We start from the raw sequence: 13,384 nt of genomic DNA, 5'->3' as shown, positions 1-13,384 counted from the left end.
AAATATAAGCATTGAATTCATATTTTTGGCTGTCTTTGGTCCTATAACACACATGGTCGTGCCGACAAATTTCTCATACCGCGCTAACGCGCGGTATTCAATTTGTCGGCACGGCCAGGTGTGTTATAGGACCGAAGACAGCCAAAAATATGAATTCAATGCTTAAATATGCTACGGCAAAGGGGTTACTAAGATATGCAATAAATTGTACAGTCGTTTGTTGAACGAGTTCGACTGAGACAGCCATTTTTCGTCACAAGTGACCTAAATAGTGACGTCATTTTCACATTGTGACGTCACAAACAAGGAGAGAAACTTTATTCAGCATAATTATGCTATTTATAGACCTTGTGTATGGCTATGTGTGTACGGAATTTCATTCTAATTTGTAGATATAGAGATAGTTTGCGAACTTTTTGATCACACCTCGTATCTCTCATTTAAGAAAGATATCTCTTAAAAAATAGAGATATCTCCTAACTAAAAGAGATATCTCTCAATTTTAAGAAATATCTCTATGAGAAAGAGATATCTCTTAAACTTAAAGATATCTCTTATACTTAGAGTTATATCTCGTTCACTTAGTGAGATATCTTTTTCCTTTCGTGAAAAGAGATACCTTTGAACTTACAAGAGATCTCTCTTGCACCTAGCGTTATATATCTTTTACTTAGGGAGATATCTTTCCAAGTTAAAGAGATGTCTCTCAAAGTAAAAGAGATATCTCTCTTAGTTAATCTTAAGAGATATCTCCCAAAGTAAAAGAAATATCTTTTAAAAGTGTCCAAAAGAGATATATCTCAAGCAAAAAGAGACATCTTTTAACTGCAAAGAGATATCTCTCTTCATTATCACTCAGGTGACCTACAACGTATTTCTATCCGTTTTCGTCTGTCGTCGTGCGTCGTGTGTATTGCGACGTGTGTTAACATTTGAACATTTTCAGCTTCTTCTCTGAAACCGCTGAACCAATTTTAGCATATGGCATCTATGGCTGAAGGGGAACAAAATTTGTGAATTTCACAGTCCCTGCCCTCCAGGGGCCTGAGGGGTGGGGCCAAAACCATTAAAAATAATGCAATCTTTAAAACTTTCTTCTTTACTCCTGGACATCAAGCAGTCAAACTGTTGGCATGAATGTAATGAGCATTGAGTCCTCTACCAAAATTGTGAAATTCATGGCCTCAGGGTCAGGGGTTTTGGTGTTAGGTCGGGGCTTTATTGATTATAAAATGAAAATGCATTATGTCTTTGAAAATCTTCTTCTCTGCTCCTGGGTATAAAATAAACTAAGTACATAGTTATGATGAGCAAGAGTGCCTCTTCCAAAATTGTGAATTTTATGGACCCAGGCCGAGGGTTCTTGTCTTCGGATGGGGCTCTATTGATTATATAGTGAAATGCATTAATTCTTCGAAAATCTTCTCTGCTCCCGGGTATTAAATACACTAACTAAGTACATAGTTATGATGACAAGAGTGCCTCTTTCAAAATTGTGAATTTTATGCACCCAGGGTCGAGAGTCTGGTCTTAGGGCGGGGCTCTGTTGATTATCTAGTGAAATGCATTAATTCTTTGAAAATCTTCTCTGCTCCCGGGTATTAAATAAACTGAGTACACAGTTATGATGGGCAAAATGTCTTTTCCAAAATTGTGAATTTTATGGCCCCAGGGTCGGGGGATCTGGTGTAAGGGTTAGGCTCTATTGATTTTTTATAGTGAAAATGCAGAAATTCTTTGAAAATCTTTTCTGCTCCTGGGTATTAAACAAACTAACTAAGTACATAGTTATAATGTGCAAGAATGCCTCTTCCAGAATTGTGAATTTTTTATTCACGACTCCAGGGTCAGGGGTTCTGGTGTTAGGACGGGGCTCTATTGATTTAATAGTGAAAATGCAGAATATTCTTTGAAAATCTCTGCTCCTGGGTATTAAACAAACTCAGTACATAGTTATAATGATCAAGAATACCTCTTCCAGAATTGTGAATTTCATGGCCCCAGGGTCAGGGGTTCTGGTGTTAGAGCGGGGCTCTATTGATTATATAGTGAAATACATTAAATGTTTGAAAATCTTCTTCTCTGCTCCTGGGTATTAAGCAGATGAACTACCTATATAGCTATGATGAGCAAGGGCCCTTCTTCCAGAATTGTGAATTTCACGGCCCCTAGGTCAGGGGTACCAAAGAGGAGGGGGGTGTACTTGTATACTGAAAATGAATTATTTGTTTGAAATCTTATCCTTGATATTAATCAAACATTTTTGATAAGCAAGGGTGCCTTTTCCAAAATTGTAAAATATGTGGACCTAGGGTCAGCCCGGGTTCATGTGTGGTAGGGACACTACTGATTAAGGAGGCTGGGGGTCAACAAATTAACCAAAAATTAACCACCTGATTTAACTTATTTTTTTAGATACGGTATCTTAAGCTGTCAACTATCATTTGGCAAAGAAAAAATTAATACATTTTAGCTTTAGAATTTGATCATTTTTGTATATCTTTATATGGAGCTCTTCTTTTAATGAGATCAAAATAGTCCGAAAATGGCTGCCACACCCCAGCCTCGTTAATGCTGAATATTACTGATGAGTTGAAATGCATTTTTTACTTTTTACAGGCTTTTTCCTGCCTATGGGTATTATGTAACCAAACTAAGTACTGTAGATCACAAAATTTTCGCGACACCTTATTTTCGCGAGATAGTCATTGACTCTTGATCAGAAAGACAAAATTTTCACGAATTGTGGTCATTGCTTTATATAATCTTAAGGAATACTATTATACGCGAGAATTAAATTTTCGCGAGCACAAAATCTGTCTCCTTGATAATTACGCGATTTTTACAATAAAAAATTTGTTCTCGCGAATAAAAAGTGATTTACAGTAATTGCTACGTGCATAGTTATGATGAGCAATGGTGCCCTCTTTCAAAACTGTGAATGCAATTGCATCTAGTCTAAAACATGAACCAAATTCAATCATTGGAAAGTTTTTGCATGATGCTCAGGCAACCTACGGGCCTCTTGTTATTTAAATTGCGTTTTAATGCCTTCTCCCTTTACTGGAAGTAAGCTTTTTATTCACGGAAGTACATTAAAGTATTTGCATAACCATTTGATTTTTAAAAATATCTCTGTCTTATAATTATCAAATAGTATTTTGCGAAACTAAAATGCTACAAATACACAGCCCAAAATATCTGATGTTTTCCAGGCTTTTTCACAATTTCGATACCGTAGTTTACGTGCCAGGAAAACATCAGAACAGTTGCCATTACAAAAACTGGTAATTTCGCCGTCAACAACCTGAACCTATTTTTGATACTTGCGAACCGACTTAAATGCCGAACTTATAATTTATCGATAGCACAATGCCTCTAGTACTCAACAATATCGATCAAAAAATATCACTCCACATATCGATACAGATGTGGCAAGATTTTAAAATGATTGAAACGACAACAAAACTCAATAGCATAATAAAATATTTTCACCGGACTGTATATTTTATAAACTAACAATAAAAACAATGTTGGCAAGTACTTAAGGCAGCATTTAATTTGGTTTGCAAGTATCGAGAATCAACCCGAATGTGCCGCCTCCAGGTGGAGGCTGTGAATTCCCAGTTTTCGTAATGGCGCCGGTTTTGACGTTTTCCTGGCACGTAAAATATCAAAATCCTGAAAAAGCCTAGAAAACATCAGTTATTTCGGACTAAAATACACAATGATGTACCTAACCTTCCCTTTACAAATTCAACACAAAATAAAAATATTAAAATATATGTATTTATTTAGAAAACAATTCATTGCACAATATAAAACAATTTCCTGAGTTTGTCACCAGCCAAACATATACTCCATGGTCTTTCCAATGAAGGAGGAATTTTTCTGGGGGGTCTGATTGTTTTTCACAACCTAGAAAATAAATGTATGAATTATTCTTTTGGAAGCTCTATGAAAAAAGGACAATTTTATTGACTAAAGATTGACTATAACACTTCCAGGCAACCCAGTCCCACATTGTTTCATACAAGATTGCAAATATTGGATTTACTAAATCAAAAAGGAATTAAATAATTAAATCAATTTATTTACTTGTGTCACAAATCAAAATTCTAGTATATCTATACTAATGTAGATGGAGACATACTGCATTTATTGATTTAATGAAAAAATGTTTCTGTTTCACCTCCATTATTCTGAACCTATCTCTGAGACTCCTTTGCCTATAACGTTTATGTCTCTTTTGCCTACCATGTTTAAAGAAATGCAACTCTTCTGTTATTCTCCTATTATGTACCTATACTGTATACATACATACAGTAAATATATACATGTACAATCAAAGAAAGGTAATTCTTCCCCCTCACCTCATGGTCACTCCTGGCTGCTTTGTAGGCCGCTGTGAGGGGCCGGATGGGGGTGTTTCTGGTAGCCGTTGATGTGTTAAGGTCCGCTGTATGTTCCTCTGGGACACTGGCTTTTCTATCTCTCTCCATCACAGCCTATAACCATTCAGAATTGTTTAAATGATTTTGTTATAATGCTACTTGCAATGTACCATGTTTAACAGCAAAAGCTTTATACTCTACTAGTCCCCAATCACAGATGACATTTCATAAGGAATTATTTCTGGCTGGAATTTTCTTTTTTACACGATTAAAAGCAATAAAAGTTAATTGATTCAAGAGTCTATTCTGCTAATATCTTTAATAACAAAAAAATAATGGAAAATTTCAGTTGATATTTCACCTTATCTATGCAGTGTTTGACGCCAATCATAACACAGTTATTAAAGATTTTTCCATCTTTACTTAGAGCTTTCTTTGCTTGTAACTTAGACTGGTAATGGAGATGCATCCAATTTCCTTCTGTTGCAATCTGAAATAACAAGATTTTCAATTAAACAATAAATTGCTTGTTTATTAGTATGGGAATTAAAAGTTGCAATGTTGCAAATTGAAATACATAACACATTTAGGTAAGTTATGTAATTTTTCTTGCAATAGCTGGAACCACTAATTCAATATTGACTGACAAAAACTTTAATCATGTATATCTGTGTCTAAATAATCATATAAAATAGGTTAAAGTACATTAAATATTACATTATTGATATGTATGTGTATGTCATTGTATGCTTCATTGACTGAAAAGCACACTGCATGTAAACTCAATACAGGTGGATTAAAAAACTGGTTCTAACTGACATATTCTGTTTGATGAAAGATGTGGTTTTCCATAAAAAGTGAAGAAAATCTTCAGTGAATATCCTTATTAACTGAACAAGATCAAATATATTTCAACCACTTTATTCTTCCAACAAGTCAAAGATTGATGTAGCTCATTTTACCTCATATTTTAAAATATTCCCGTACTGTGAAAACTGTTGTAAGAAATAAGAGGCTGCTGCTGCTTGAAATCTGGAAAGGAAGTCAAAATTGGAATGATCCTCTTACATGTACATGTATGTAGATCACTAAATTTTCCATCTTTTCACATTGTGGTTATTGCTCTATATAATCTTAAGTACTATTATGCCTTTTTTCACAAAAATAAAGTTCTCGAATAAAAAGTGATTTAGAGTAATTCCTTTCAAAAAATCTTAAATTCTCAGTTTTTGTTGATGTCAAAAAATTACACAGATATCTCACCCAAACACTGTTACCCATGTTTCATCTAGTGCATCATCAGCTGTCAACATTTCTCTAGAAATAAAAGCATTACTGGGTCATATATTCATGTATGTATCTACATTTTTAATTACTCTCAAAGGAATATAAACTATATCTTCAATGTAGGAATGTGACATTCATCATGTCTGGGGTAATTTCCAATACAAACAGACAAAATTAATGTTTACCCTTGTGTGTAGAATGGATCTATTTGGGCAGGAGAGAGCCCCATTGAATTGTCAAGCATAAAACTCTGACTTCCCCCATGAGGTGTTTCACTGTGTAAAATACCTACAAAAGAATGTACATGTAAATTACAAAATACAATAGCCTATTCGATTTTATGGAAAAATATTTAGAGTTTGTACTGATATACTGATTCTGTGCTGATATACTGACTGAGTATATGCTGATAAAGTGATATACTGACTGATTTTGTGTTGATATATTGACTGACTTTGTGCTGAGATACTGATTTTGTACTGATAGAGTGACTGAATTTGTACTGTTAGAGTGACTGATTTTGTACTGATATACTAACTTGCTGTGGGTGGGGCACCTGTTCCAGGAGTGTGAGCTGATTTCATGTGTAAACTGTGATCCTAAAATGATATAAAAAGAAACTTTTGTCTGCCACTATAAAACAGGATTAGAGTGAACATGCTTAAAAAAATTGACACTTACAGCTTTAAATATACGAGGGTTGTCCCGTAAAATCGTGGACAAGTTGTCTAGCGTGAAAAATAAACATCACTGCATTCTGAAATTTTCACTATCATTTAGTACATATCTTAGTAATATACACAGCAAATTTCAGATAAATATATGCATAAATAAACAAATTATGAGATTTTATGCCTTGTATTGTATCACCTTACGGCGCATGGATTATAACGTCAAAGTGTCTTGTTTTCTCTTTGCTGAAAATGAAGTTGGATGAGTCCGACTTAACTTTAGGAATTTCATTGATACACATTCTTTAGTCTCCATAAACAGCCGAAGAACCAGTTGGCACCCTCATGCGATCTTCTGAAGATTTATTAGTAAGTTACGGACAATATTCTCACCATCATTCAACTAATAGAAAATATCATATCGGCTGTCTACTGTGACAGCGTCTTTTGCTATTACATTAGGAGTTTGTCCGAATATTTTGTACTCCCCAGGGACTCGAGCAAAAAAACTTCGCTAAGAAAACTCCTATTTCATTTGTATACTTAAGATATAGTGATATAATTATAATCTTTTTTCTTCTATGGTCATTTCAAGTCTCTAAAGGTGTCATTACAACATCGAAATAAAACTGAACTGTTCTCCGGTGCGCCGTAACGTCATAAAACGCCGCTATTTTTCGTGTGTTGTGTTTACCACTTTCCCATTTCTGCTAAAACTGCCAAAAATTAACCAAATGCCTTAAAATTTTTACAAAGACTACAAAATTGATTGTGGAATTGAATTAGGATAATTTTAATCCAAATCTTATGTATTTAAAACTTTAATTTTGAATTCAAACTTGTGTATTCTTAAATAAAACCTTGGTTTTTTGACGGTGCGCCGTAGGACAATACCCCGTGCACATTCAAGCATAATAAAATCTTTATTTTTGCCTATATTTTATCAAAAAAATTATCATGCACTTAAATATGATAAATAAACATTTACTGAAATTTTCAGCTTTGTGCGCCCATTACTTTTCGAGAAAAACGCTATGTCCACGATTTTACGGGACAACCCTCGTATTGTGAACTTTAACAAAAATTTACAAATTATGTTTATAATGAATACAAATCATTCATCCTTGGCACTTTCATAAAAGTGTATTTCATTCATTAAACACTGTATTTCTTACATGATGAGGTGTGTGGGGTGCATGAAATGAACCAGACAAAGCACTTGTTGGACTTGTCATGAGTCCTTTGATTGGAGGAGCTCCAACTCTCTCTTTTGGTCTCAACACTTCTGCCCTACAGAAAAAAAAATTCTTTTAGCAACTTCTACTTCCAGGAAGATGTAATACCATGGTTAAAAATAGCAAAATTAGATATAACAGTTAAAATTTTTAATTTTATGGTAATAAATCTACCTGGGCCTTGATCCAGTGTGTAGACTTGTAGGAGAAGTAACTGAAGACCCTCTCTGAGTTGAGGATTGGGGACTTGAAGTGGACCAGTGTTGTGGACCTGGCTAAAATATCCAAAAAGACAGGATATTCCTTTATAAGGGTTCAATTCAGATATCACTTACGTAAGGAATTTAAAAGAAATAAAACCGATCACCAACACTTTGTGAAAATGCAGAGTAAATTTATTTGGTTTACCGGATGTGGTTTCGACCAGAGATGGTCGTCAAAAGAACTGGTTCTCATGAGTCATGATGACTGTCTCTGGTCGCAACCGTAAGATTATTATAAGTACCTGACATGTGCGACAGTGGGTTTATTGAAATAAGAAAGCCTTTCTTTCAAAAAAGTCAATGCAGGACACCTGCATATAGGTGGACAGTGATGAGATTGAGAATTTTTAAAAATTCAATTTTTGGTGACTGATTTTAAGCACTTACACTGTGATGTATGGATTCTCCCATCAAAAAGCTTGGTAAAAATTGTGATTGGTGGGGAGAGGTAGGACTTGTGGGGGACCCCATTGTCATTGGTTCCATCCCAAAGCTACCTGCAAAGAGAGAATGAAAAAGTCATAAAACATGACAGTGTAAATTGTAAGTGACCTGAATAAATATGTTCTCAAAAGTAATACTGATAGTTGTTTATCATTACTAACATATGCATTCAACAACAACTGCAATAGACAGGTTAGGATCCCTAATCCAATGAGATATAAAAGATATGGTGTCCTCTCATTAAATTGTGACTGTCCTTCAGACCCTGTTTTAAACTGTACACACAAAATTTGTTTGGAGTGTTCACAGTTGGCAATGTACTTTTATCAGGTCCAGTACAATCTCTTGATTTAGCTATATAGCTTTAAATAGCTATATAGCTTTATTAAGCTATTCAAAATAGCTTTATTTAGCTATTTATATACAGTTTTTCACAAAAATGCTTTTTGCTGAAAATAAACAAAAAGTCGCATGTATTTTTCATACATGTACTATGGACTATTAAAACAACAACCAAAATCAAAGATAGTTCTGACTTTGCAGCTTTTGAATACTTTTAAGCAAAAAGAGAATTTCTATTGTTAGACTAACTGTCCACTACCTTGGGTGCCTTGAGGCAAGGAAAAGTAAATTGCTTCTCATTGTGCTGAACTGTAACCAGTCGATTACTGTAAACCAACTTTTGTTCGCGTGCGAGAATTTTTCGCGAAGTTCGCGAGAGCCTCGTCATCGCGAATATTTCTCGCCGCGAACAGGTTCTTAAAGTCTATGTGTCTATTAACAAGAGAACCTAAATAGGCTTGATCGCGAAAATTAATCGTCGCGAACTAGTTTACCCCCAATAAATCGCTAAATAAAGTCTTAGCGAATAAAAGTTGGTTTACAGTATCTTGTTGAACATAATTGGTCTCCATTATAATATCATTGCAGAAGTAACTGTATCAATTGCTTTATATAGTCCCAAAACTTGAAAACTTTGAGTACAAAAGTCTCTCAAGGAGATGTAATTTGATGAGTGATTTTTACATGCATTTATTTTAAGAAGAGTTCAAAGTTGTATCACAGGGGCTTGCTCCTGGCTTGTAAAAAATATTTATAGCGAGCGCAGCGAGCTCAATAGACTAACGTGTATGAACAGAGGAAATTCGGATTGAAATCTGTACATACGTCAGCCAATTTTCTCTGTGCAACCTTCCCAGAATTCCTGCACTACCCAATGTCCTTTGCGCGAATAAATCAAAAAAAGTAAAAAAATTGAAGGAACGTTTTTTCTTACCGAAATCTTAACGAAATGATTTTGCCTTACCTTATTCAAAAAAATACCCCCATGTCACAACACTGGCCTTCACCTTGCCATTCGGAAATGATACAAATGACGTCACCGGAAACTTACGACTTTTGACGAAGTTATGTCGGTTGCTTCCGTGAAACTCGGAAAACATGTTGCATAGCAACGTGGTGGCTAAAACATGGCAACAACTAACTTGAAAAGAACGATTTAAAGCAATCTTTTTTCCATAAAACTAGCGTTTGCGTCCAAAGTCAACAGAACTTTTTATATGACGTCATACTTTCGTCACTTCAACGGTTCGGGTATTTCCGATTTTGTCGGACATTTCCGAGAAGTTTGGAATCTCGATCCCGATGCTTGGGAAAGGATTTCTTTTTATTGTTTTGTTTTATTCCTTTTCTTGAATGATAGACATTATACGTGTAGGTTTTTGCTAGTAAATAAACTGCGCTCGCCCCAACGGTCACACCGTAAAACATATTAAAATAAAAACATAAACAATATACAATAAACTACAGAGTATATCATTTATGTTTTTTTTTTATAAATATTTTTTACACGCAGGAGCAAGCCCCTGTGGTTGTATATCATCACTGCACCAAGGTGCACTTTTTTGTACATACTGAGAAAATTACACCTTTAAGAAAAAAGTGTAGTAAAATAGCTAAATTAAGCTATACTGAATAGCTTAATAAAGCTATATAGCTATTTAAAGCTATATAGCTAAATCAGGAGATTGTACTGGAAGTGTTTATCAGGTTGGGCACAGCCTACCAAACGGTTACCGTTTGGTATAGGTAACAATTTTACTAACCAAATGGGGGACTTTTTTATTCTGTTGCTTTTTTTTAAAAATAAAACAAAAGCGCATTTATTCAGGCAATGGGGGATTTTAGTGAACATATTCCTCGTACAATTAACATAAATCGGTCGAATTTCTATGTGTAATTTCTCCGAACTTGAAAAACAATACCCGTAGTTGTCTGTAAAGCCGAACTTCATCAAACGAAAAAAAAAAAAATCTTTATTGTGTCTTGTTGGATAAAAATCCAATTTTATACAGTGATTTAACTCTTGATGAGTTAACTTTCAATCTCTTTTTGGATCTTCATCAATGTTTATCTCCATAAAATCCTGTTAAACACGAGCTCCTCATGCCTTACCGGTATGGTGGGCACTTCCTGCTATAAAGTTATTTTTTTCCAGAGTTGCACGTAATATTTGTTGTTATTTTTCTTTTAGGATGAAGTTGCAGATTCAATGCGATCTTTTGGGGTTTAATATGCATATTACTGGTGAATTTAATAAATTCGAAAAATAATGTTCAATAAAAGATGTACAAAATGACTTTTGCCATTATTCTTGTTTTTGTTCCAAGTACATCGTTTTAAAACAATAATTATGTCATACTCCAACTGCATTTACTATTTCTATGAAGAACAAAGCCATTGTGTTCAAAATAAAAAGAAATAAAGGCAAAACTTATTTTTCTTCTGATTTCCTAGTTGAAAATTAACACAAATGTGCCTCCGTAGTTAAATCCGACTTTTCATTAGATTTAAAAAAGATCATCGTTTTGATTGGTTTGCACTAATTGATTGGTTGCCCGGATATTCGAAATAGAAAGTAAAGGACATGAAAGGTGCAATCGTTGAGAAGGAGAGAATTTTCTTTTAAAGTAAAAAACGGAGAAAAATTGCATTTGTTTACATAAGCTACGTTTTTTGCCAAATTTTTGAACGACTCTGCGCAAAATATTGCACATAGAATTTTTCATTTTTTTCACCCAGAACACCGATAAATATCTATATTTTATTCCACATGGTTTAAAATTATGCGAAATTCCACTCCACTCTATGGAATTAAACACAACCAATTTTGTCCCCCATTTGGTTAGTAAAATTCGTTACCGATATGGTAGATTATCTACCAAACGGGGGATAAAGTACTATTTGGTAGGCTGTGCCCAACCTGTTTATATACTAAGGAAAACTGGGGAAAATACTTCTTGTCTACACAGATATTATGAGAATTGAAATATTTCTAACTGTCAAAAATATATTCCATTTGGGCAAGTGATATCAATTTGTTGATTGTAAAAAACTTAGAAAGAAGACCAGTGCCCTCAGCCTGCCCAAGGGAAAGTCTACTTTCACTTTAATTTGAAGTCTGGGCACCAAAGCTACGTTCAACAAAAATTAGAAAGCGCTTCTTCAGAGAATTGTTCATTAAACAGTAAAATATGATTCAAAAATAGACATTAAATTACCGTGAGCATCATATCCTTGCGATGAAAACATTTTGAATTTTGTTCACTGACGTAAACGTGACTTCCGGAGTGTAAAATTAAGGTAAGTTGTACAGCATTTATTCGAACAAGATCGCAACAGATGTAGACTTACATATAAATAATAATTCAAGGAAGAACGCGGGCAATATTTGGTTTATATAAGAAACAATAATAAAATTAGAAGAACAAGGCATAGAAGAACGGTAAAAGGTTTAAATTTCAGGCATGCAGCATCAGAGGAGGCACTCACCCCCCCCCCCATTTTTTTTTCCAAATGATACAAACTTTTAAAAAAAATCAGTCCCGAAAATAACAAACTAAGTTATACTGGTTTGGGTAAAATAAAAAAGTTTGACAGCACTGATTTTTTTAAAAAATATTTTATTCAACAATTCACAATAATGGTATTTTAAGTAACAAAAAATTGTATATATTAACGGGGATTGTTTCTAAAAGGTTGAATTTTGAACACGTAACGTTAGAAAAACAAATTCTTTTTTTTTTTAAATTTAGAAATTTATTAGTTACATAATTTACAACCAAATTAGGATAAAAAATTATTTACCAATCCAGACATTCATATTCTTGTTTGTATCAGTTGTCCTTAACACAACTTTTTTTTTATAAATGGAAAATGTTTATTGAAAGACACCCCCTCCACACATTTTGTTGCAGAATAGTCAATTTGCCCCTCTTTCACTTTCAAAAACGATGCTACGTCACTAATTTAGAGCATATAGCCATAGTTTGTTGTGATGCGTCAGACGCTTCGGATCTTTTTTTTTTTTTTTTTGGTCTGTCTGTCTAAATACACTCATTAATTTAAAATAAGAAAAATTAAAACGACACAATTAGCATGTTTTTAAAATACATGAAAAGTTTATTCATTTTAAAATAAATTATTTTCCGGCAATTCTTATACATTTATTTTGTATGAATGAATGAAAACTTACATTTCAATACGTATTATGCATTTGTTATGGATACAATAAATTAAAACTACAGGCGCTGTGATAAAAACTTACATTTCAATACTCATTATAGTTAGCATCAAACTACATGGAGAGCGTTTTTTTTTTTTAATTAATTAATTGACTTTTTTGAACTTCATTTAAAAATAATCCATTTTTTCCGTCAAGAAAAGGGTTTTTGAATTGGCAGTGGATGAGATAAGAACTGCGTGGCCATGTAGTTCTTCCTATGCAACTTAAATCTTTTGTAATTTGTTCCATGCAAATTACCTGGTACGTTTATTTTATACCCAAAATCCAATTAAAATTTACATACATAAAAGATATAATCACGGTGCGTGATTTATGCATGCGCATTAGGAAGCTGGCCATAATCCAAACGAAAGGCATATCTTCAGACATCAAACAGATTAAAAATCTATATCTCATTCCAAAAGAGACACTAACCAAGGTCTTAGATAGCGGACATTACACCTCTTTTTTGTTGATGTAGTGATGGAGAAGGTCGGGGAGGCGTAAACAAATTTTAATGTCCATT

General features: G+C 33.9%; 1 protein-coding gene across 1 annotated transcript; it reads right to left on the bottom strand.

Moving 5' to 3' along the window:
- Positions 1-3,775: 3,775 nt before the first annotated feature.
- On the bottom strand, positions 3,776-11,938 carry LOC134244161 (nucleoporin NUP35-like). The gene is made up of 11 exons (XM_062726429.1): positions 11,855-11,938; positions 8,238-8,347; positions 7,762-7,862; positions 7,528-7,642; positions 6,220-6,280; positions 5,867-5,969; positions 5,658-5,711; positions 5,357-5,426; positions 4,756-4,884; positions 4,374-4,508; positions 3,776-3,918 (listed from the first exon to the last, which is right to left on the bottom strand). The coding sequence occupies exons 1-11, from the start codon at positions 11,883-11,885 to the stop codon at positions 3,841-3,843; spliced, it is 987 nt and encodes a 328-aa protein (XP_062582413.1). The 5' UTR covers positions 11,886-11,938; the 3' UTR covers positions 3,776-3,840.
- Between the last annotated feature and the right edge of the window lie 1,446 nt (positions 11,939-13,384).

Source organism: Saccostrea cucullata, unplaced genomic scaffold, assembly GCF_032062105.1.
Source record: "Saccostrea cucullata isolate Sc308-1 unplaced genomic scaffold, CSIRO_AGI_Scuc_v1 ctg512, whole genome shotgun sequence".
Taxonomy (NCBI): Eukaryota; Metazoa; Mollusca; class Bivalvia; order Ostreida; family Ostreidae; genus Saccostrea; species Saccostrea cuccullata.
Note: the sequence above shows the minus strand (reverse complement) of the source record. Positions and strands in the feature narration are given on the sequence as shown.

Coding starts and splice junctions, on each gene's coding strand:
- LOC134244161 (XM_062726429.1), bottom strand. CDS start 11,885: ATGTTTTCATCGCAAGGATATGATGCTCACG. Junction 8,348..11,854: donor GCAAGGATATGATGCTCACG/GTAATTTAATGT, acceptor CTCTCTTTGCAG/GTAGCTTTGGGATGGAACCA. Junction 6,281..7,527: donor CACCCCACACACCTCATCAT/GTAAGAAATACA, acceptor ATATCATTTTAG/GATCACAGTTTACACATGAA.